Source organism: Pseudogymnoascus destructans (genome assembly GCF_001641265.1).
Source record: "Pseudogymnoascus destructans isolate 20631-21 unplaced genomic scaffold scaffold_1, whole genome shotgun sequence".
NCBI classification, from domain to species: Eukaryota; Fungi; Ascomycota; class Leotiomycetes; order Thelebolales; family Thelebolaceae; genus Pseudogymnoascus; species Pseudogymnoascus destructans.
This window is the reverse complement of record NW_020167520.1, coordinates 1,509,169-1,534,378: the sequence shown is the minus strand read 5'-3', so window position 1 is coordinate 1,534,378 and position 25,210 is coordinate 1,509,169. Positions and strand designations below refer to the sequence as shown.

The following is a 25,210-nucleotide window of genomic DNA, read 5'->3' as shown; positions in this document are numbered from 1 at the left end:
TTTGCCGTTAGTCATTGCCGTTACTCTTTGCTATTCCTATTTTGTGTTAGTTGAACATAGTATTATGGAGTTAAACAATTTTGTCTAGCTCTAATTAGGTTTACCATAACACTAGAGAGTAACGCTTACGAGTTTTAAATTACAAAATCAGCAATTTGGTTTCATTGGCTTAACAATTTTCTACATTAGCCCTATCTTATTTCAAAGTCTGAAGCTATATCTAGTACTATTAGCTGTTGCTACAGCATATAACAAGATAATGAGCAGTGTGTATAACCCTAAGTAGATACAGATCGATTATATTTCCTATGTAGCATAATATAAAGTTAAACTGTATAACCGACATTTGATTGTTAATTGGCCGGGCTGTATTCCTTGGCTCAGCCGAGGAGTAGAAGCATGCTGGCTTTTTGCTTTTGGGCTCTCTTCCATTACTGCTGGCCGTTACTGTAGCCTACGTGTAACCGAGATGATGAGTAGTAGCCCTTATTTTTATTGGATGCAGATCTGTATATCCTAGCTAGTGTAATATGAATTGGAATTGCAAAATAGGCGTTTGACTGTTAATTGGTCAGACTGTGTTCCTTGGCTCAGCCGAGGAGTAGAAGCATGCTGACTTTTTGCTTTTGGGCTCTCTTCCGTTACTGCTGGCCGTTACTATGAGTACAGTAGTCACTATTCGGAGTACTGACAAATAGTTTTATTAGATAGTAACGGCAGATAGTAACGGCAGAAGATCTCAAAATGGAATTCAGTAACCACAAAAACTCCATTGGTTTAGTATACTATAGTACAGTATACGACGTGAATTTACTCCTCCTCCTCCTTCTCCTCCTCCTCCTCTTCTTCCTCCTCCTCCTCCTCCTCCACCTCCTCCTCCTCCTCCTCCTCCACCTCCTCCTCCACCTCCTCCTCCTCCTCTACACGAACCCCGACTATGAAGCCGTTGAGGCTATCCTCGTCCTCATCATCGTCTTCCTCATCCTCTGATATAACCACCTCCACTTCTTCACCATCATCATCAAAATCTACCAGCCCATCTTCAACATCAGCATTGCTGTTATTCTCCCACTGCTTCACGAACTCTTTGATATTATCAGGGTTGCTAACCCCCCCAGCAAACTCTTCAATCTCCTTCCTTGAGAGTTCGGGCATAAGGATGTTGCCAGCAAGGGCAATATTGCGCTCCCAGCGCTCAATGACTGGGACCATGTTGCTGGCCCAGATATCCTTTAAGGTATTTTCTTCACCGCTGTCGCTAGTCGATGTCTTGCCAGTCTAACCATTATGTTAGATAGTATCGTCATGTTTTAGCTATTACTTACAGCTTTGCCTTCGCCCTTTGGTAGGGCCTTCAACTTCTCCTCCAGCTCCTCTGCATTAATGGCCGCAATAGCCGCACTCTCATCATTAATAGCGGCTGTGAGGCGGGAATTGGCGTCAATACCACGAGCGGTGCGCCTGTCCACGATATCCTGCTGCGTTGTAGCTAACACGGCAGCTTGTTCATTGGCCGTAAGGCCCTCCCAGTCATCTTTACCCTGGCGGGTACGGCGTGCACGGCTCATAGCCTAGCTTTGCTATCAGCTCTAGAACAATTGATATCTCAGGATGGTAGGATTGTTATACCTGTCAGTCCGCATTCTGAGCGAGCTCAATGGTGTGGGCAGTAGCTGCAATGACTTCCGCGCATCTCTCCTCATATGACTTCACAGTGGCTGGAGACAACATGGTAAAGTTGCGTTAGAGGCAATTTGGAGCTGATGAGCGTTACTATAGGGTGTTACTGTTAGCACTGGCTTTGATTATACTGTTTTGAGAGTACTTCAATGTGCTAACAAGGCGGACGTCTTTTGAAAGTAGGGGCGCAACTACTTATTGGTCGGGGTCGGTATAGTCAATAAATTTGGAAATCTAAAAGAAAGTTAATAATCAGAGGTAATCAAATGTAAGGGTGGTTTCTTTGCTAACTTACTCGTACTATTATTTGTTATTGACATGTCCGGATTTGGAACAAGAAACGGAGTTTTTTTTGTTTGCAACAACACTTAAGCGCCCTTACTTCGAATTCGATCCTAACTTCTACAACAATTCTGAGATAACGCGTCTGGCAACATTGGTAAGTTCAATCTTCTTTACATTTGATTTAACCCTACAGTAATGCTGTAGAGTAACGGTATTGTGTTTATTTTACTAATATACAAGTTCTAGCAATTTTTCTTTCTGTCACCAACCTTTGTAAGTTTACCCCTTTTGTTCTTTGGGCGTTACAACTACAGTAACGCCCAGCAGTAACGCCAAATTGCTACAATATGGCAAATTAACATGTTTTAGATATCGCTCTCGCTCACATCTGTACCATGGCTCGCACCAAGCAAAAGCCTGAGCGCCACGGTAAGTATTCCACCCTACCCTACAAGCAATACAAGGTTACTAACTCAACAAACAGTCGATATTCACAAGACTGCGCGCCGAGCCCACCAAGAAAAGATCTGGGGCTACAATGCCCAGAAAAGGAACTGGGAGCGGGATCACCCTGGCTCCAACTTCCCACAACAAGCCCCTCGCCCTGTCCCTCCTTTGAGCAAGGCTTCTGTCAACAGTATGCTATTCTTTTCTAATAGAATATTGTTCACACTACTAACTTATATGAAAGAACGGATCGTCGCCGAGATCCGACACTACCAGAGGTCGGCCGCCCTCATCCTCCCCAAACTCCCATTCCAGCGTCTTGTTCGTGAAGTTGCGCAAAGCTTCATGTCAGACCTCCGCTTCCAGTCTACTGCCATCTGTGCCCTCCAAGAGGCCGCTGAGGCCCAACTTGTGTCATACTTCGAAGGTAAGCTGTCTCTATGAACACCTACAAAAACTATACTAATAGTGCGAAGGGGCCAACATGTGCGCCATCCACGCCAAGCGTATCACCATCCAGAACAAGGATATGCAGCTTGTGTCCTGGTTCGCCAATTCTCGCAGCATTAGATAAATTAGTGTGTTCTTGTATAAATAGTCAATTGATGATTTCACAACCTGTCTTTAGTATTTCAGTCGTGACAGTAAACAGTAACGCTTAATTACATAATTTATGATGAAACTGAAGTTCATTATACTATAACTGTTATGCAAATGTTAACTATATTAATTAATAACTATTAAATTAACGTAACGTGCATGTATAACGAAAGTGCCAAACAAGCGAAAGTGCCAAAATCATGCGGTGACCAACCCCCCCAACTAAATGTTAAATTCCTCCACAACAAAACATGCGCCATAAAAATGATGAAAGCAAATTAGTGCTAGATATCCAAGCTATGCAAAGCGACCCAAATTTGCGCCTTCGAGTTGCAGCTAGGATCTATTCCGTAGACCACCGCAAGCTACGTCACCATTTACAAGGCATACCTTCACGACGCAATATCCAAGCCAACTTACAGAAATTAAGTAACCTAGAGGAATCAGTTCTTGTTCAGTATATACTTGACTTAGCTGCTAAAGGGTTCCCTCCTCAGTTGTCTATTGTTGAAGATATGGCAAATCGACTACTTGCAACACGCGACGCGCCACGCGTCGGGTCACGTTGGGCTTCAAACTTTGTTAAGCGCCATGTATAGCTCCGGACACGCTTCCAGCGAAAATACGACTACCAGAGGGCTAAGTGCGAAGATCCAGAAGTCATTCGTGGCTGGTTTGAGCTTGTATGGAACACAATTCTAAAGTATGGCATCAACAATGCAGATATCTACAACTTTGATGAGACTGGGTTTATGATGGGCATCATCTCAAGCGCAACGGTAGTAACGAGCTCAGATGGGCGGGCAAAGGCAAAAAAGGTGCAGCCTGGCAATCGGGAATGGGTTACAGTAATCCAAGGCGTTAGTTCTCAAGGTTGGGCAGTGCCGCCATTTGTCATTGTGGCAGGTAAAAACCACCTTGCATCTTGGTATGAGAATAGCGGATTTCCAGCAGATTGGGTAATCGCTGTTACTGCAAATGGCTGGACTACAAACGAGAGAGGTATGGATTGGATTCAGCATTTTGAGAAGCACACAAAGCCCCGGAGTGTTGGTGGTTATCGCTTGTTAGTCCTTGATGGTCATGAGAGCCACCACTCAGACAAGTTTGAGGAGTACTGCAAAGAACACAACATTATTACGCTTTGTATGCCTGCTCACTCTTCCCATATACTCCAACCACTTGATGTTGGCTGTTTTGGCCCATTAAAGAGAGCTTATGGTCGGCAAATTGAAGATATGATGCGGGCTCATATTATTCACATTACTAAGGATGACTTCTTTCCTGCCTTCCACGCTGCATTTAACATTGCAATGACAGAAAGCAATATTCAGGGAGGGTTCCGAGGTGCTGGGCTTCTTCCATTTAGCCCTGAGAGTGTAATATCTACACTTGACCTTAGGTTTAAGACGCCAACACCTCCAACCTCTCACCCAAACACCGCTCAACCATGGGTTTCTCAGACACCAAATAACCCAACTGAAGCTGTATCACAGTCTACTTTCATTAAAAACTGAATTGCGCATCATCAAAATAGCTCTCCAACCTCAATCTATGCAGCTGTTGACCAGTTTACAAAGGGTGCATCGCAAATAATGCATCAATTAGCATTGTTAAAAGCAGAGAACCAAAACCTGCGACAGGCAAATGAAGTGCTAAGCAAGCGCCGGAGAGCTAATAAAACACGACTACAGCAAGGAGGATCACTTAGTCAACAGGTAGCACAGGAGCTACAGGACGAGAGGGACGTTGTGCAGCAAGTAGAGCAAGAAATAAGGGCAACTAGTGGTCGGAAGCCAAGGGAAGAAACCCATGCACGTCGCTGTGGCAAGTGTGGTGAGACTGGACACAATGCGCGCACTTGTCAGATTGTAATAGACAGGTCTGAGGAAGAGGACTCCGAGTAGTTTTAATTAATTTATATTGTTGTGGTGGATTTATCGCAATTCTTATGGGGTAGTCGCGATATTTTGGCACTTTCGCTTGTTTGGCACTTTCGTTATACATGCACGTTAACCATATAATATTTATCAAACTATAGTAATAATTAATAGTAACATTAGTAGCTGCTATTAATGCTTAATTAAACTCATATCAAATATAAGTCATAACTAATTGACTAACGTACATGTATAGCGAAAGCGCCAAACAAGCGAAAGCGCCAAAATGATGCGGTGACCAAACCCCCCAACTAAATGTTAAATTCCTCAACAACAAAACATGCCCCATAAAAACGATGAAAGCCAATTAGTGCTAGCTATCCAGGCTATGCAAAGCGACCCAAAGTTACGCCTTCGAGTTGCTGCTAGGATCTATTCTGTGGACCACCGCAAGCTAGGTCGTCGTCTAGAAGGTGTACCTTCACGACGCGATATCCAAGCCAACTTACGGAAATTAACTAACCTAGAGGAGTCCGTCCTTGTTCAGTATATACTCGACCTAGCTGCCAAAGGGTTTCCTCCTCGGCTGTCTGTTGTTGAAGATATGGCAAGTCGACTACTTGCAACACGCGACGCGTCACGCGTTGGGTCGCGTTGGGCTTCAAACTTTGTTAAGCGGCGTGTAGAGCTCCAGACACGCTTTCAGCGCAAATACGACTACCAGAGGGCTAAGTGCGAAGATCCAGAAGTTATTAATGGCTGGTTTGAGCTTGTGCGTAACACAATTGCGAAATATGGTATCGATGAAGCAGATATCTACAACTTTGATGAGACTGGGTTTATGATGGGCGTTATCTCAACTGCTATGGTTGTAACAAGCTCAGACGGGCGGGCAAAAGCAAAGAAGGTACAGCCTGGTAATTGGGAATGGGTTACAGTAATCCAAGGCGTTAGTTCTCAAGGTTGGGCAGTACCACCATTTATCATTGTTGCAGGCAAAAACCACCTTACATCTTGGTATGAGAATAGTGGATTTTCAAGTGATTGGGTGATTTCTGTTACTGAAAATGGCTGGACTACAAACGAGAGAGGCATGGATTGGATTCAGCACTTTGAGAAGCATACAAAGGCCCGGAGTGTTGGTGGTTATCGCTTGTTAGTCCTTGATGGTCATGAGAGCCACCACTCAGATGAGTTTGAGGAGTACTGCAAGGAACACAACATTATTACGCTTTGTATGCCTGCTCACTCTTCTCATCTACTCCAGCCACTTGATGTTGGCTGTTTCGGCCCGTTAAAGCAGGCCTATGGTCGGCAAATTGAAGATATGATGCAGGCTCATATTTCTCATATTACAAAGGATGACTTCTTTCCTGCCTTCCACGCTGCATTTAACACTACAATGACGGAAAGTAACATTTGAGGCGGGTTCCGAGGGGCAGGGCTTCTTCCATTTGACCCTGAGAGAGTGATATCTACACTTGATCTTAAGTTAAGGACACCAACGCCTCCAAGCTCCCGCCCAGGTACTGCTCAACCTTGGGTTTCTCAGACACCAAACAACCCAATTGAAGCTATGTCACAGTCTACATTTATTAAAACTCCTCTCCAACCTCAATCTATGCAGCTGTTGACCAGTTTACAAAGGGTGCATCGCAAATAATGCATCAATTAGCACTGCTAAAGGGAGAGAACCAAAACCTACGACAGGCAAATGAAGTACTAAGCAAGCGCCGGAGAGCTAGGAAAACACGACTACAGCAAGGAGGATCACTTAGTCAACAAGGGGCGCAAGAGCTACAGGATGAGAGGGATGTTGTGCAGCAGGTAGAGCAGGAAATAAGGGCAAGCCGTGGTCGGAAGCCAAGGGAAGAAACCCGTGCCCGTCGCTGTGGCAAGTGTGGTGAGACTGGGCACAATGCGCGCACGTGTCAGATTGTAATAGACACCTCTGAGGAAGAGGACTCCGAGTAGTTTCAATTGATTTCTAATGTTGTGGTAGATTTATCGCAATGTTTGTCGTGAGGGTAGATAATTTTGGCGCTTTCGCTTGTTTGGCGCTTTCGCTATACATGTACGTTACTCTATGATCGATTTTAATTGAATAATATGATATCACTTGTAAATATAATATCACGTGTAAATATAATCACACGTGATTATTTAACAGTGTGTAAATGGAACTATTATAGTTATACTACTTTCAACTTATACCTCAAAATGCATGTACAGTAACGCTTAATAGTAACGTTATTAATATTCGATTGCACTTAAAGCTATTCCTAATAACATATCATGTGATGACATGTGGTGGCCCCCACTTATAATGTAAAAGACTGGACTGGACCAGACTGTTCTTAGGAAAGACCGAACGGTCTAGTCTTTTAAACAGTCCTCAATTTTCGCAAACAGTCCACACTCTAAAAAAAGACTGGACTATTATCAGTCCGGTCTTTTAAAGGGACCTCAACTTTTAGCAAACAGTCTACACTCTAAAAAAAAGACCGGAATGTTATCAGTCCGGTCTTTTTGTCTCAAGGTCCAGTCCTAAAAAAAAAGACTGGACCGTAAAACAGTCCTCACTCAACATTAAAAGACCGGACCGGACCGGACCGTGGCCAGTCTAATGGGAAGCTGTCTATAAGAACCAGCCATTTTTTGCTCGAGAGAGAATCTGGGGTAGTCTGTAAGGATGCCGCCTTACCTAGATACTCGAAGAACCTGCCTCAGAGCTATTACGGTCACTACAAGCATGAAACCAGTAGAGGAGCACATAGCGAGTTACACTATAGTGGGGGACGGTAAGGGTGTAGGGTTCAGGGTCAATGCCGACCTATTGCGATGGAAGGTTCAGGGCTAGGGTTGGGATAACCGAGTCGTGCCCGTTTCGGGTACTTAAGGAAACAGACTCAACGGGGTTCCCCCTTCATCTTTTTGGTATCCTTCGTAGTAGACCTATAGGATAGCATCCGTTTAGCCTCTGACTCGCACTCTCATATGCTATTACTGTGAGCTGGGTGCCCTGTGTCCTTACATAGTCAGACATATGTATCCTATCCTCCTGAGAGATGACAGGGTCAACCAAAGCTACACATTCCGCGAGGATGGCTGGGATATTTCATAGGATGTGAGAGTGAATCCATCTACAAAATATTCTCACCAGACAAGAATCAGGTCTTCCGAGTTGGTGTGGCTCGTATTGATGATGGCGAAGGGCTTACTGATCCCCACGCCCAACTGTCATTTCAGGATCGACTGCCTCTTCCCACTAATTCTTACAATAGTACAGAAATGGAATCTCAATCTAAAGGCACAGAGTCAGCTGATGACGCCTCTCAACACTCTCCTACAGAAGATTTAGAGTTTCATAATGATGCCTCTCAATACTTACAATACTCTCAAGCTGAAGACACAGAGTCTGAGTCTGAAAATGACACCTCTCAACACTCTCAAATGGAAGACGATCAAGACACAGCATCTGAAAACGAAGTCTCAAAATATTTTGCCTCTGCTGCAATCGCTGAAGACACCTCACACACAGAACCTCTGTTAGAACGGAAAAACGAGACAACTGATGAGGACCCATCTCTTCTCCCAAAATCCAAATGGTGATGACCAGATAACTCACAGTGTGATTGCTGCTTTCAGTATGGCAAACGATGTGATAGGGACGAAGTTGGCATACCATGTTCACCATGCAAAAAGGCTTCTGTGCGATTCTCTAATCAGACTCCCGAGACGCAAGCAAAACACATCCCAAAGCACTATTGAAACGACGTTAAGAAAATTGCACCACCAGAGGAAAATCTGTGTCGATTCTGCTATCAGCAAAATCAACCCTGTTGTAAACCTCAAGGACCAGATAGTCGCTGCAATGCCTGTGTTAAACGATCAGGAAAATGCAATGCAGACCTTACTGGTGCAAAGGCAAGAACTAGCGGTAAGGTCAAATGCCCACTAGATGCCCTTCCCTACCGAAAAGGTGTCCAAGACGATCAAAAATGCATGTTCTGCAAGAGGATGCAGCGCGCCTGTAACGGCAAATCACCATGCAACACATGCATTAGAAATCGCAAATGCATCCCTCAATATGACACTGCTGCAGTTAAGGCTAAGCCAAAATGTTGAGGATGCACAAAACGAAGCTTCTGTGACACAAATCGTCCATGCCAAGCATGCGTACGAAAAGGCAAAGATTGTATCTATGTTGACCAAGAGGGACTTGTAAAACGCCTCAACCATGTCACACACTCTACAACAAGCCGCTATAAAGACAAACCAGAGGTATTTAACATCTCTGAGAGCAATTCAGAATGTCGAACATGCATTACACAAAAACGAATCTGCAATGGAGACAAGCAATGTTTCACCTGCGTGAAAAGCAATGCACTACACCCAAAAGATTTAACAACTACCTTCTGCACCTACATTCGTACAGGAGGTATTGCTGAGACCTACACAACTCGGACCCATCAAATAAAGGACACAGCCGATGGAGGAGTACAGGCTGTCCTCTGACCGGATTATAACAAATACTCCTATCTTCCAACAGTTGCACGACCAGGCTCAACGCAAGCCTTTGCACGATGGGGCCTAGTTCCAGGAAAGACGTTTACAGGACCTAGCCACAATCTGCCAACCCAGGTAACGAATGACTCAACCTCTCCATTTCAAATAGCCTTCCCAAACGGCTATACTATGATCTCCACCCCTGGTACTGGACTTGAATGTGGACTCTATGCTATGCAGCGAAGCATCGCCGCCCAGTACCCAGGATTACCTCAACAAAATCTACAAGACCTTCGCTCTACACTTCAACATCCCGATCTCCTTGCAGCTAGTACTAGTGCAGGAGTAACAAACACCTCAAACTTTTCTGCCGACCAGTTAGGTGCCATTCTTTATCACTGGGCAAACACACACGCTCTCAATCTTCGTCTTGGATACATTACTGCTCAGGGGGAGACTCTTCAAATCAACACGCCTAGCAGTGATCTTTATCACTCAGTTACTATCTGGATCTATAATGACTATGAGGGCGACAGCCTACTAAGTGGATGCTACAATCATTGGTCGGGACTCCAAGCAGCATACCAAAATTCAGGAGCATCTATCACTCGATTGCAGCCAGATGATGACAACAGTCAAACTAGAGCCCTTACTCAGGAACATAAACGGACTATTACTGAGCTATCAGACTCTGAACCATTCTCGTCCCAAGATAACATCATTCTCATTCGTCGCTCGAAAATGAATGACAATCTCCATAGTTCATCACCACCAACTAAGAAAAGCAGACATGCTATGCTTGATACTATACAGTTGGTGCAATCCATTGAACTGAAGTCATATGCTGAAGCTATGCGATCACTGCAAGCAGTCTTATGGACTCAAGCTATCCAAGCTGAGATCCAAAGCCTCAAAGATAACAAAACCTGGGAAATTATCGACCTCCCAGCAGGAAGGAAACCACTCACTTCTCGATGGGTTTTCAAACAAAAACTTGGTGCAGATGGGGAAGTCTACAAACATAAAGCATGACTTGTAGCTCGACGCTTCCAGCAAATCGAAGGCCTTGACTATGAAGAAACCTTTGCAGCAGTTGTTAAGGCAGATGTAATGGTGGGTGCACCAGATGTGAGAATCTAGCCACCCAAGGAAGGGATGATTTTACTAAGACAACACACTCTCTTAGAAAACAGAGCCAAAGGGTTGTAGCTTAGACTATTCCACAACGCAGCAATCAAGTAGAGTTTGCGGCCCTCCTGGCCGCCAAAGAGGCCACCCCCCTCATCCCCGCTGACGTTGTCGCCGCTGCCACCGAGGCCAATTGGGTGGCCCTCCTGGCCATCCAGAGCATGCCCAAGTTCCGCTCTGAGGCGGAGGGTGACCTCTACAAGGAGGCACGCGCCACTCGGACTGCCCTCGACTTGGGGCTGGCTGTGAGTAGACCCCCTTCCCCTTGTGACTTGGTGTGGTTTCAATGCTGACTCTGGGCAGCAAATTCGGTCATCGCTGCACCGTCTCCGGACGGAACAGGAGAGCGTCCCTGCTCTCTTGGGGGAGTTGGTGGCTGCTGTGGGCAAACTGCCCACTGCTGCCGCTCCCGCGGTCGCTCCGACTCGGGGTGATGGAAGGAGAGAGGGGGAGGATGGGGAAGTTAGGGCGGCCTACGGGGCCTAGGTGGGGAAAGACCCTGTGTCGGAGGGGACTCGGGCCTGGCCCTTCGCGTGGGGTCACTTCGACCCTTCATCTCTCATGGTGGTAGCCGCTTGTTGCGATGCCGGTGAGATGTTTGGGATGGGTGGCTCCCGCAAGAGTTATGGTGGTGAGTGCACCCTGGCTCGGAGGGTATTTTAGCTTAGAGTCGCAGACAGTAACGACTCTGTTTCTTCCGCTTTGTCTTTCCCTCCGTGATTGTAGTTTTGTTCGTTCCCCTTCACCCCTGCCATAACCCCTCCGAGTAGTTCTTGAGGTGGACCTGGTAAATTTGGGTATTCCGTATGAAACTCTCTGAGTTTATGGGGAGAGTTCATGAAGTTTGAGGCTGGGTACCACTCCGGGTCCGGATCGTATCCGACCCAACTAACCCAGTATTGTAGTTGCTTCCGGCACAGCCTTACGGCGAGGATCTTTTTCACTTCCCATTCCTCTACGCCGTCTATCACTTCGCTGCTAGGCTCACGCAGATCCTGACCCGGTAGGGGGTTGTTCGGATCCTTCATGAGGACGTCTGGTGAGAACACATCGTGTATTGGAGAACCGGTAGGTAGTTCCAATCGAAACGCATGCCCAATCCGTTCCAACACCGTATAAGGTCCGACCCATTGTTGGCCCAACTTGCGGCTAGGGCGGGAGTTCTTCAAATTTTTTGTCGATAGGTACACTCTATCTCCTATGTCCCAGTCGATGGCCCTTCAGCATCGATTCACGTGCTTAGACATTTCCTCTTGTGCCTTTGCCATGTTTTCCTTTGCATGGACCCATGCAGTATGCATTTGGTCTGCAACCGCCTTGGCTTCCTCTCGGTTTAGGGTCTCCCGGGGGTTCGTGCTTTTCGGGGTGTTCCAATCCCAACTCGTACGTGGATCGGTTCCGTACTTGAGTCGGTAGGGGGTCATGCCAATGGATGCGTGGGGGAGTGTCATTTGCATGCGGTCCATTATGGGGATGAGTTCGCTCCAGTTATCCTGATAATGGGATACGAAAGGCCTCAGTCTCTGATCGATGTATCGGTTCATGATTTCCGTCTGCCCATCGGTCTGCTTATGATAGGCAGTCGACAGCTTAACCTTAACGCCGATAATTCGACAGAAGTCCTGCCAAAAGTTGCCATGTGCCGGGCAGTTGTGGTTTTGTAGCAAGGTATGGTCACCAAACTCTTTCCGAGTCTGTCCATAAACACTAAGATGCTATCGTATCTGTGCTTGTCCCTTGGGAACTCCTTGAAGTCCATGGTGAGGTGTTGCATAGGATATTCAGGTACGGGTAGTGGGTGTAGGAATCCTTGTTGCTTAGTGACATTGGTGTGAGAAAGCTGGCATGTCACGCAGTTTCGTACATACCACAAACAGTCCGCTTCCATCCTGACCCAATGATACTTTGGAGCGAGCAATTGGTAGGTTTTCCTGCCACTTGGATGTGCTGACGACACTTGATTGTGCGCTTCCCAGATCAGTTTGTACATAGGTCGGTGTGGCGATTCACACATAGGTAGCCTTTGTACAGGAGGAGCAGGTCGTTCATCGTGAATCCGTCTGGTAGGGGTTGTTTCGTGCGAGTCTCAGTGAATGACTTCGGATTGTCCGCACATAGCGCCTCTATTAAATTGAAGGGCACCTGGGGCTTGGGGGTGTCCATCGAATTAATGGATGCTATGTAGCTCTCGGCGAGTTCGGTGCTGATTCGGGGGTGCAGGCTGCTTGGACCTAACAATACCCTCGCCCTACTATCAAGCTTGACTTTCTGCTGCGTTACCAAGTCCTGGTCTCTTCAGCTCAGAATATCTGCCTTCTGGTTATTCTTGCCCGCGGTGTACGTAATGCAGAAGTTGAAGTCGGAGAGTAGCTCCATCCATCGAACCTGCTTCGCGGTGAGAACCTTGGTACACATGAAATATTCCAGCGAATGGTGGTCAGTGTACACGTCAACTCGGTGGCGCACCGAAGCCAACTCGGGCCTCCATTTTCCAAAGGCCTTTACTATTGCGAATAGTTCCTTGTCGTGGATCTCCTAGTTGATCTCATGTCCAGATAGGACATGACTGTAAAAGCTTACAGGGTACCATCACTTGTCAGGGTGTTCTTGAGACAGCACACCAGCTACCACTCTGTCAGAGGAGTCGGTCTACAGCTTCGTAGGCAATTCGGGGTTGAAGTGGTGAAGTGCCTGTACCGCTAAAAATTGTCATCACAATTCCTCAAACGCATCCTCACATTCGTCTGTCCACCGGAACGGCTCCGATGGACTAGTGATGGTGGTGAGGGGCTTTGCTATTTTGCCAAAATTACGAATGAATTGTCTATAGAAGCCACAGAATCCCAGGTAGGACTTCACACCCGTAACAGTGGTCGGTCGGATCCAGTTACGAAGGGGTTCGATTTTATCAGGGTCCGCTTCGACACCAGAGGTAGTGAGAACATAACCCAAGTATTTTGTCCTGGTGACGTCGAACTCGCATTTGTTCAAATCGGCTTGGAGTCCAGCTTCTCCGAGATGCTGTAGGACCTTATGCACATGGTCTACGTGTTCCGTAGGGTCCTCAGAGTAGATTAGGATGTTGTCTAGGTAGGCAGTACAGAAGTCGTCCAAATATTGCATTAGGACATCGTTCATATACCGCTGATAGGTTGCGTGACCGTTCGTCAGGCCAAACGGTAACACTTTGCATTTGTATGTTCCATAGCGAGTCCGAAAGGTAGTGTACTCTTCTGAGTCGGGGTGCATTCGTATACGATGGAAGGATTGTCTAATATCTAGCTTCGTGAAGATTTTGGCTTTCGACACCCGTCCTAGTAGTTCGTCGATACGCGGAATGGGGTAGGGATCATTCCGGGTGAGACCATTTAACTTCCGGTAATCGATGCAAAATCTTAATTTGCCATCCGCTTTCTTTACGAATAGGATAGGGGACGCAAAGGGGCTGTTGCTGTTGACGATGAATCCCTTTTCCAGGTTTTCCAGCAGGTATTGCTTGGTAGCCTTAAGCTCTTCGGTGCCTTGTCGGTAGAGTGGGGAGAAGGCGTTTGGTAGAGGAGCTTCGAGCTGTATCTTATGGTCGTATATGCGGTGCGGAGGGATCCGATCTGATTCCGACTTCGAAAAGGCATCGGCATAGCTTCAGTGCATATGCGGGAGTTTCTGTTGGATGAGGTGAAGTGTTTCTGCATCCTCGTCCAATTCCTTTTCATGAATGATCTGATCGATTTCGTAGATGCTAGTCTGAAAAAACTCGGAGTCGCTTCGCATCATCTCGTGGTGGAAAGCATTTCTTTTTTGGACGCAAAGCCGGATAATCATTGTCTTTTGGTCTATCGTAAGCCCCTTCCCCCCCCCCCTTTTTGATGTTATAACGCCATCAGCCTGGCTACTCTGAGCTAAAGCGCTTTGAACTGTAGCTGCTAGAGAGTCTTCGAGGATAGTAGAATTGCTAGTTTCATCGCTGGTTTGTGGCAATTCAAGCCAACGTTCGCTGGCGGTATCAGTTAAGAGTTCGTGAGGTGGTGGTTGGGTAGGCCAGGGCTGTGCCATAGGCACTTGATATTGCAAAAAGGGATTGGTAAAAGCGTTATTCATTATTATATATAACTATACAATTGATAATATATCTATGACTTCATTTTCCAATGTTGGATTTTACTTATAATACTAACCTATTTAGGACCAGACTTCCAAGACCTGAGCTGCTACAGTGTAGCAGGGAGCTGCTACACTGTATCAGCTTTTGACTACATTAGGAAATAGTGGCAACAGGGGGGCGCAAGGATTATAGTTACATCATTTCCTATCTAGGCTAAAGCTGCTATGCTGCTACACTCAAATTACGATGCTGAAGTGGCCTAATGTCCACAGCATATGCAATATTCATATGACCCACTTACTTCTCCAAGTCACAGGAAATTTCACACAATTCGCACGGCCTGGTACCGCATCTGCAACCTTCGACGCCCCCTCCATAGCCTCGATATCCGAAAATTCTGTGTGCGAGAATAATCGATCAGGTTGGGTTGGGGTGGAGGGGAAGGCTTGCCACAAATAGAACATTAGTGCTTCGCCCCAGGTAACAGGATCATATGATCTCATCTTCACTTGGTGCCAGAAAATCTGATTTCGAAAGATACTCCAGCGAGCGGGTCCTGGATCCTATGGGCAAGACGCAGCGTCGTCAGAAAGCTGATGATAGAGGTCAGTCCGGATACTTGTTGGATGCGAACATATGGCACGAGTAGCAAACACTGGTCTAGGATGATCACAGTACCACCACCCGGTCAGACATGTGCTAACTAATTGACCAGTTCATGGTCGTCTTGGTGTGCGACTTTGGGAGCTCATATCACCACCAACCACCAGCGGGTAAATCCCACGTTGTCAGTGACGAAATGCAACATTCTATGTCGTAGAACCTGGTATAATGATACCTAAGAAACGTGGCCAGCCATATACAGTTCAAACTCTATAGTAGAGTTGTACGAAGGGTGGAATGCTTAAGCAGTACTACAGTGGTGACGACTTCAACTGCCCAACAACGGTCTCAGCAACTAAAGGATCAAACTCCTCCCAATTTTCCCAGGCCATCCAACGCCCGACCCGTACCAACATCGGCACGTGTGCCATCTTCCGTGGTCAGCCCATCCGAGAATCCCTCTTGTGATACCTCTTCGGGCTGCCTTTTTGAACAGGATACAAGGAAGAACGGACACAACACGGTGTGAACCTTACCCCGCCTCGTATTATCTCAAACCGAGCCGAGCACACCGTAAAACTAACCCTAAGGTAATAGACAACTCACCTGTTCCAATAGCCTTGATCATCCATCCTCAGTCATCCATGCGAAGGCAGAAAACTATCAACAAAAGAGTTGTGAAAGTGATACCCACCGCTGCGATGGTGGGAGCATTGGTGGCAGCGTTAGGATTGACCGTATTGTATGTCCATCCCTTCTTTTAGAATCTCGTCCTCGGGGGCAAACAGTAAGGCCTGCACGTGAGGGGCCATCACGTGAAGGTCCATCACGTGGTTGGAACACCCTACCTACCTGGTGGGTTTTTTTGATACAGAGTACATTCACATTGTTTGGTAGAAGAGGGTGTTGTAATATGTCACATGATCTCAGCACCACTTCCCCGCAATTTCAGGCAGCAATAGATAGACAGGAATACACACACATATTACTCAACAGTTATGAGCCCGGAGCAACTCCAAGACGCATTTTGAAGCCTATAGAAACCCGTACGGACCTAATACCCCTCCTAGGAGTCGAAAAAACCATCATTATGGCGACCCTACAGAAGGCGGGGGTGGTCCTCGCAAGCCCTAGAGACTGGGACGAGTGGATAGAGACTATCAAAACTGCTTCAATGAAGGCAGGAGTATGGGGGTATATCGATCCATCAATCGAGGACCCTCCTACACTCCTACAGCCCGTTCGACCTATTCCTGAGTTCGTACGGAGTGCCACGCAAGCTGGTGGTGGTGTTACTGCTCAAACAAGACCTGGAGTGTCAACAAGAGCTTCAGGTAGCCAGACCATCCAACCTTCAGTAGAAGGCCAACAGCAATTAACGCCAATTACGTACGCATCTCTTACAGAAGATCAGAAGGAACAGCTTCGAAACCTACAAGCTGATTTCCAATATGAGCGCAAGGTGTGGGAAAAGCAGGAGGAAGCAATTCAGGGGCTTCGCTCTAAGATCCAAGAAACCATCAAACGCGACTTCCTACCCTATACCTACAATTGCGATACTCCGTACGATATGCTTAGAAAGCTACGAGACCGATTCGCACCTACTCAAAGAGCTAGAATCGGAGAATGGAGACTAGAATGGCAAAAGGCTGCGAAAATGCAAAGAGGCAAGGACCTTGAAGACTGGCTCCTAAACTGGGAGAATCTATACACTCAAGGCCGTACGCTACAGGCAACAGAGGTTATCGACCCTCACGATGCTATCTATACCTTCCTTGATGCAATAGGACCTTGCGAATTCCGAGGACCATGGAAACACAAGCTAGAGAAGCAGACAAAGTCGTACGAATTTGAGGAGGTCCTACGACAGTATAGAACCAACCGTAGGCAAGAGAGATTCACCCAGAAACCTAGGGGGGAACATGGAGTTTTCGCACTACAAAAGGATGACAATAGCGACCTACAGCCAACGCTCCAAGGCCGTACGAACAACCTACAACAAGGTCAGCAAGGTCAGAGAGGCAGAAAACAGAAAAATCAGGCTCGACTAGAGTGCCCTTGCAGAACAACACACAAGTGGCGGGACTGCCTCTATGTGATGAAGTGAAAGCGTACGAGGCAATGGCGCCCAAATAAAGAGATTGAAGCTAAAGTAGAGGCCTATATAAGTGACAAACCAGGATTCCAATACGTTATCCAAAAGGCAGAAGAACAGAACAATTTCAACAACCCGAATGGAGTACAATCCCGTACGAATACAGATCCACCTATGTCTTTCACTACAGTCTTCCAAGTCTCCCAAGGACTAAAGCCGAAAACCTCAGCCTATGAGCTCTCTAAAAGCATAATGCTCGACTCTGGAGCTACAATTCACGTCTGCAACGACCGTACGAGGTTCTACAATATCCAAGAATGCCAAGATAATAGCTACCTCTTAGCTGGAGACCAAAGGGTGAAGATTGAAGCGTTTGGGTCTGTAGATATTACAGTCCAAAACGGGGAGGATAAGAAGTCTCTACGGACTATCACCCTTACAGATACAGCTCTCGTTTCATCCTTCCACACTTCAGTCGCTTCTCTTAGACGATTCATCCAAAAGGGAGTTCATTGGAATACCGCCGCACAAGGACTTACGTATGGAGATCAACCATTCTGCAATACTCCAATGCTTCATGGACAATGGGTTCTTGAATACATCAAAAATGAGCCTACCCGAGCTGTTTATAGCACTCAGGATCAACAGGACAACGTTGTCCTATCTTCGTACGGACCTCGTAAGGACCTAAAAGGCACTTCAAAGGAATGGCATAACCGCATGGGACACCTAAACCAAAACGCCATTAGAAAACTCCAAGAGAAGACCGCCGGAGTTATCGTCACAGACCTAGACTCGTACGATACTCAGTGCGAAGTATGCCGACTTACGCATGCTACAAGGCAGATTTCTAGAAGATCTACACCACGCTCAAAAGTGCCATATGAGAAGGTCCACCTTGACCTAATCCAAATGCCAGAGGCGTACGATGGCAGCACACAAGCCTTACACTTCCTATGTGATAATTGCCGCATGAACCACGTCTATACTATTAAGGATAAAACACAAGGAACGCTCCTACAGACGATTAAGGACTTTGTGAGCTACGTACGGAGAAGATGGGGGTTCCAAATCCGTATATTCCACCTAGATGGTGAAGCCTCACTTGGAAATGAATGGGAGGGTTGGATTAAGGACGAAGGATATGAAATCCACATCTCTCCACCCTATACAGCAGAGCCGAACGGAGGAATAGAGAGGTCAGGCCGTACGATAATCACACGATCACGCGCACTTAAAAGAATCAGCCAACTTACCAGAAGGAATGTGGCCTGAGATTTTCAAAACAGCAGGGTACCTCATAAACCGCTCACCATCGTCAGTCATAAACGATGAGACCCCGTACGGACTTCTACTCCAGTCCTTACCTACAGAGAGCCAAAAGCCAGAGCTACTTAAGCCATTACTCTCTCATATTCGCGCTTATGGCTGTAGAGCCTATGCCCTTATTCTAAACAAGCCAAAGCTTGAGAGGATACAGAGGAACGCCCAAATAGGCTACCTAGTTGACTATAACTTTACAAACATATTCCGCATTTGGGTTCCGCAACTTAAAAGGGTTATAGTTACAAGAGACATTACCTTTGATGAGACAAAGGCTTATGACCCTTCGTACGAGGCTCAGCTTGTCCAAACAGAGCTCGAAAAGACAGTTCAGGTCATTGAAATACCAGATATTCAAGATCAAGAAGATGAGGAGTTTGAGGGGGAACAAAAGCCTCAGAACGGGACAACAATTCCGTACGAATCAGAGGCAACAAACACCTCCTCTCCTCAAGAAGAGCCGCCTACTCAGAAGGACCACGGAGCTACAGAGCTACAGGAACAACTTCAAACGCCTGAAATGACACCGGAACGCCCTGAGGACACTGTACGAAGACACGACGTCTACCTAGCTACAATAGCGATACCAGAAGCAAAGCTAAGCTTACACCAAGCTTTCCTAGTAGGAACGGAGTTCAATCGACAGAGCATACACTGTACGGACCTACCAGCTGCTCCAAAGTTCTGGAATCAACTCCAAACTCATCCACATCAAATAGGATTCCAAGCTGCAGCTGCAAAGGAAATAGGAGACCTTCGAAAGCAAGGAACGTTCACATCTGTCAACGACAGCTCCGTACGGAACTTTGTGATACCCCTTATGTGGGTTTTCACATACAAATTCAATGACAATGGCTACCTTCTTAAATATAAGGCTAGACTTGTTGTAAGAGGCGACCTACAACGCTATTCTATCCATGATGAGACGTACGCAGCTACGCTTGCTTCGAAAATCTTCCGAGCCTTAATGGCAATCACAGCCTACTTTGATTTGGATACACAACAATTAGATGCTATAAACGCATTCACAAACAGCCGGTATTGATGAGGAGGTCTATGTACGGTGTGCAGACGGCTACCAGGAGCAAGGAAAATGCTGGAAACTTAACAGGGAACTCTATGGACTTCGAAGGTCCCCCTTACTCTGGTTTCGAGACTTCTCAGAGACACTCAAGGCTCTAGGCCTCGTACAGGTCCCAGAAGCACAGTGCCTCTTTGTATCTTCAAAGATTATTGTCTTCTTCTATGTTGACGATATTTGCATCTTTAGCCATCCTAGCGCCACAAAATGGAGGCAACACAGTTCCGTACGAGACTGATGGAAGCGTATGAGTTTCGAGAAATAGGAGAACTTCAATGGTTCTTAGGCATAAGAATTGTGAGGGACCGCACCCAGAAAACCCTATGGCTGTGCCAGGACTCCTATATTGACAAGATCACAACTACGTACGGAGTAGCCTCTATTCAATCCACCCGAACGCCAATGGTTACAGACAACCTAACCCAATTTGACGGCCAGGCAGATAAGCAACAAATCCATCTTTACCAACAGAAAGTAGGATCAGCAAACTACGCAGCAGTCGTAATGAGACCTGATATAGCCCGTACGACACAGAAACTATCTGAATTTCTCATCAATCCAGGCCCAGACCACATGGCTGCAGTCGACAGACTTCTACTCTACCTTAAGGATACTAAGACCCTAGCTCTTCAGTTTGGACCTAATATTCAAGAGGCTCGCTTTCAATGCTCTAGTGACGCTTCGTACGCAGACTGCGAATCAACAAGAAAGAGCACAGAGGGTTATTTGTTTACCTTATTTGGAGGGGCAATAGACTGGCGCTGCTCAAAGCAGAAGACTGTGTCAACCTCTACAACAGAGGCAGAGCTTCTAGCTTTGTCCCACAGTGCAAAACAGCTCTATTGGTGGCAGCGTTTCTTCAACACAATCAAACTCGATCTAAATGAGCAATACTCACTTAATTGTGATAATTTGCAGACCGTACGGATCTTACTTAAGGAGTCTCCAAAGCTAGTTACAAAGCTGAAGCATATTGACGTCCACTCACATTGGTTAAGACAGGAGGTTGAGCATCGGAACCTCAATATCAAATGGATAGCTACGTACGAAATGCCAGCAGATGGATTCACCAAAGCCCTACCACACCAGAAGCATAAGGAGTTCATTAAGCATCTTAACCTAGTGGACATTAAGCACCTCCTTTAGGAGTGTGCTACTATGAAAACAACTCCGTACGAAGCATTGGCAACCTTCTAAACTCGGACAGCAGCCCTCTAGATCGCTATCAACTAGCTAGATCTACAAATCTATTTCAGTCGGCAGGTATTAGGACAACTCGAGTACTCGAAGCTATATAGCTCCGTACAAAGCTAGTACTCTCCAAATCAGCAGCCCCTATTACCATACGCTACGTTTTACTACGCATTCTTATTTCATAAAATCGTCAAGTTTCTCATAAAGATATTTCGAAGGGAAACCTTCTAACACTCATTTTTGCACAAGTAGTACTCCGTACGATACAGATACTACACTATGCACCAATATTTCACAGTCATTTTTCGAAATTTTAATTCCATTTCAAAAAAGGGGGAAGAAAGATGAAAACAGGAGAAATCCCCAACTTTTACTATACAAATCCAGGAGATTCTCACACTTCCTACTACGTACGGACATGTCACAACTAGAAAAGAAGAATCAAAGCGAAATCCATTGCCATTTACGACTATCTAAGCACCCAAGGTGCACAAACCAGATATCCACCAGTTAATCCACCACAACAGGGTTCTTAGCAGCCGTAGCTGCGGCCTCGCGGGCCAACTGGGCGGCGTGGGCACGGGTGCCAGCTCTCTTGCCAGCCTTTGGTGGCTGGGGGGGTGCTGGGGTGGCCGGGCGCCAGGTCTTCGCGGTGCCTATCCAGAAAGTCAATTCAAGCTACGTACAATACTAGGAAAGGAAGACTTACTAAAGGAGCAACCCGCCGCGTTGTGCTTGAGCACACAAGAGCCACAGGCGCCGCCCTGAAGGGCGCCGGAGACGACACAGAAGAGGAAGAAGGGGCGCGCATGGCTACTACTGTTCGCGTGCACACACTGGTCGCACTCCGGGGAGGTGGTACAGCCTGAAGCTTGGATATACCAAGCCGCAAGCTCTTGGGGGTGTGTAACCACCACCTCGCCTGGGCCCTCGTAGCCCCGCTCCAATTCCACCTCCATAAGAACCTCATCCTCCGAGGAGGGAGCAGAGCCTAAGTCGTAGGCGGAGAGGGAGTCGTGTAAGTCCTCACGGACTTGAACCATCTTGAGGTTGCCCTCGGTAACTTCGCCAACGACTGGCATCTTGATTGATTGATTGATTGATTGATTGTGGGGGGTGGTGGGTGGCAGGGTGGAGGGGTCAGGTTCGGCGTGGTTGTGTAGGAAGAATGGAGCCGACGGGCCCGAAGCCGAAGCTCTATACCCATACGGTCTTGCCGGGTAGCTTGGGGAGCAACCTTTCTCCTAATTCCCCTTTAATTTACTACTGTAGAGCTGGGATACGTGGGGGGTGTGTTGTAATATGGTCACGTGACCCAACTCAACTTCACCGTAATTTCAGGCAGCTACAATTAGACAGAACAATACACAGATTACTCAACAGATAGCATCCCGTAATTTCATATCGTGTTAACAAGATTATCGCGGTATCAAATACACGTGACTACGTTATCCAACTGTCCAAAGTGCCTTGAATGCCCTCATTTGCCTGCTTAACCTTGGCAAGCCTCCCAAGCTGTTCTAAAGTTCTTAAATACTCTGTACTTAATACGCCACTATTCCCAGCCTCAAGAAACTCAATCAGAACTTGTGTGGCTTGTAAAGCTGACTGAGTTGTTGGCACAGGCAGCAAGACTTGCTCACTGCTTTCGTCATCATCTTGAGCTCCAGGATCCTCAACATCTTGAGTATAATGTGAAAGAACTTCTTGTAATGCCTCTTGATCTTGGTCCTGCTCTCCACTACCGTGTATATTTTCTTCACTTGGATTAAGGAAGTTTGCAATATCCATAGCATCATGAATTTGCCCAGAGTTTCGTACTTGATTGTACAAGTTGTCGAGTGCTGGAAGAGATTGGATTGAAAGTTGTACTGGGTTTCAAAGCATTGTGCTTTTTCAGAAGCAGTTATATATTGTTGTATCTGTAACATCATGATGCCAGGACTAAAGAAGCCAGCGAATAGAGAAGTGTAAGTTAATAGAGTTGAAGGGACTCATGTTATTCTCAAATGCATTAAGCATGTATTCAGTCGACGGTAATGGGCTTTCAGTCGAAGGACGCCGGATATATAACTGCCCCTTTATACTCCTGGACCTCGGAGCACAAGATGTGATAATTGGGAAGCAGTTTTTCAGCCGCTTCTGAATACTACTCGACTCTGCAAAGAGCTGGTTAGTATGGCCAAAGGAGTACCCGCCGATTCCTAGCTGGAGCAAGGAGATCACCTTGCCCTACTACACATGAGAAACGTCCATTCGACATCCCGCCTACCAGCCGGATGCGAATCGCAGGGATGCTGCAATCCACCGCGAAGACAGACGCTGCGCAGGCGGACGCTCGATGGAAATGAAAGTGATAATTTCTGACTACGAAGAGATCACTGATACGCCATCGAACCCACTACGAAACCAGGAGGTTTCTCCCCCACCGCAGAAAACCCTAGTACATAGGTTTACGCCCATGTGTAAGGACACAGGGCACCCAGCTCACAGTAATAGCATATGAGAGTGCGAGTCGGAGGCTAAACGGATGCTATCCTATAGGTCTACTACGAAGGATACAAAAAAGATGAAGGGGGAACCCCGTTGAGTCTGTTTCCTTAACTCCCGAAACGGGCCCGACTCGGTTATTCCAACCCTAGCCCTGAACCTTCCACCGCAACAGGTCTGCATCGGCCCTGAACACTATACACTTACCGTCCCCCACTATAGTGTAACTCGCTATATGCTCCTCTACTGGTTCGAAACCCCACTGAGTCGGATTCCATGCTTGTAGTGACCGTAACAGTTCTGAGACAGGTTCTTCGAGTATCTAGGTATGGAGGCATCCTTACACCATGCATATCTGCGAAATCAGTGCAATGCTTTCCACCACGAGATGATGCGAAGCGACTCCGAGTTTTTTCAGACTAGCATCTACGAGATCGATCAGATCATTCATGAAAAGGAGTTGGTAGAGGACGAAGAAACGCTCCGCCTCATCCAGAAAAAGCTTCTGCATATGCACCGGAAGTACACCTATTTCTTTTCGAAGTTGGAATCGGATTGAATCCCCCCACACCACATATACGACCACAAGATACAGCTCGAAGCCCCTTTACCAAACGCTTTCTCCTGTCGATATAGGCTACCAACCAATATCTGTTAGAGAACCTAGAGAAAGGCTTCATCATTAACAGCAACAGCCCCTTTGCGTCCCCTATCCTATTCGTAAAGAAAGCGGATGGCAAATTAAGATTTTGCATCGATTACCGGAAGTTAAATGGCCTCACCCGGAATGATCCCTACCCCATCCCGCGTATCGAGAAACTACTAGGACGGGTGTCGAAAGCAAAAATCTTCACGAAGCTAGATATCAGACAAGCCTTCCATCGCATACAGATGCACCCCGACTCGTAAGAGTACACGACCTTTCGGACTCGCTATGGATCCTATAAGTGCAAAGTGCTGCCATTTGGACTGACGAACGGTCCCGCAACCTATCAGCGGTATATGAATGACGTCCTGATGCAATACTTAGACGACTTCTGTACCGCATACTTAGACGACATCCTAATCTATTCAGAGGACCCTACGGAACACATAGAGCATGTGCATAAGGTCCTACAGCGTCTCGGAGAAGCTGGACTCCAAGCCGATTTGAACAAATGCGAGTTCGACGTCACCAGGACAAAATACTTGGGTTATGTTCTCACTACCTCTGGTGTCGAAGCGGACCCTGATAAAATCGAACCCCTTCGTAACTGGATCCGACCGACCACTGTTACGGGTGTGAAGTCCTACCTGGGATTCTGTGGCTTCTATAGACAATTCATTCGTAATTTTGGCAAAATAGCAAAGCCCCTCACCACCATCACTAGTCCATCGGAGCCGTTCCGGTGGACAGACGAATGTGAGGATGCGTTTGAGGAATTGTGATGACAATTTTTAGCGGTACAGGCACTTCACCACTTCAACCCCGAATTGCCTACGAAGCTGTAGACCGACTCCTCTGACAGAGTGGTAGCTGGTGTGCTGTCTCAAGAACACCCTGACAAGTGATGGTACCCTGTAAGCTTTTACAGTCATGTCCTATCTGGACATGAGATCAACTAGGAGATCCACGACAAGGAACTATTCGCAATAGTAAAGGCCTTTGGAAAATGGAGGCCCGAGTTGGCTTCGGTGCGCCACCGAGTTGACGTGTACACTGACCACCATTCGCTGGAATATTTCATGTCTAC

At 46.7% G+C, this 25,210-nt stretch overlaps 2 protein-coding genes across 2 annotated transcripts; one reads left to right on the top strand and one right to left on the bottom strand.

Annotated features, from left to right (window-relative positions):
- Positions 1 to 810: 810 nt before the first annotated feature.
- VC83_00378 (uncharacterized protein) lies at positions 811 to 1,568 on the bottom strand (the record flags this gene model as incomplete). Its single annotated transcript, XM_024464072.1, has 2 exons — positions 811 to 1,278; positions 1,326 to 1,568. 2 exons carry the CDS (start codon positions 1,566 to 1,568, stop codon positions 811 to 813), a joined length of 711 nt encoding a protein of 236 aa, XP_024328474.1.
- Positions 1,569 to 8,183: 6,615 nt separating this feature from the next.
- On the top strand, positions 8,184 to 8,504 carry VC83_00377 (uncharacterized protein; the record flags this gene model as incomplete). The annotated part of the gene is made up of 1 exon (XM_024464071.1): positions 8,184 to 8,504. One exon carries the CDS (start codon positions 8,184 to 8,186, stop codon positions 8,502 to 8,504), a length of 321 nt encoding a protein of 106 aa, XP_024328475.1.
- Positions 8,505 to 25,210: the final 16,706 nt, after the last annotated feature.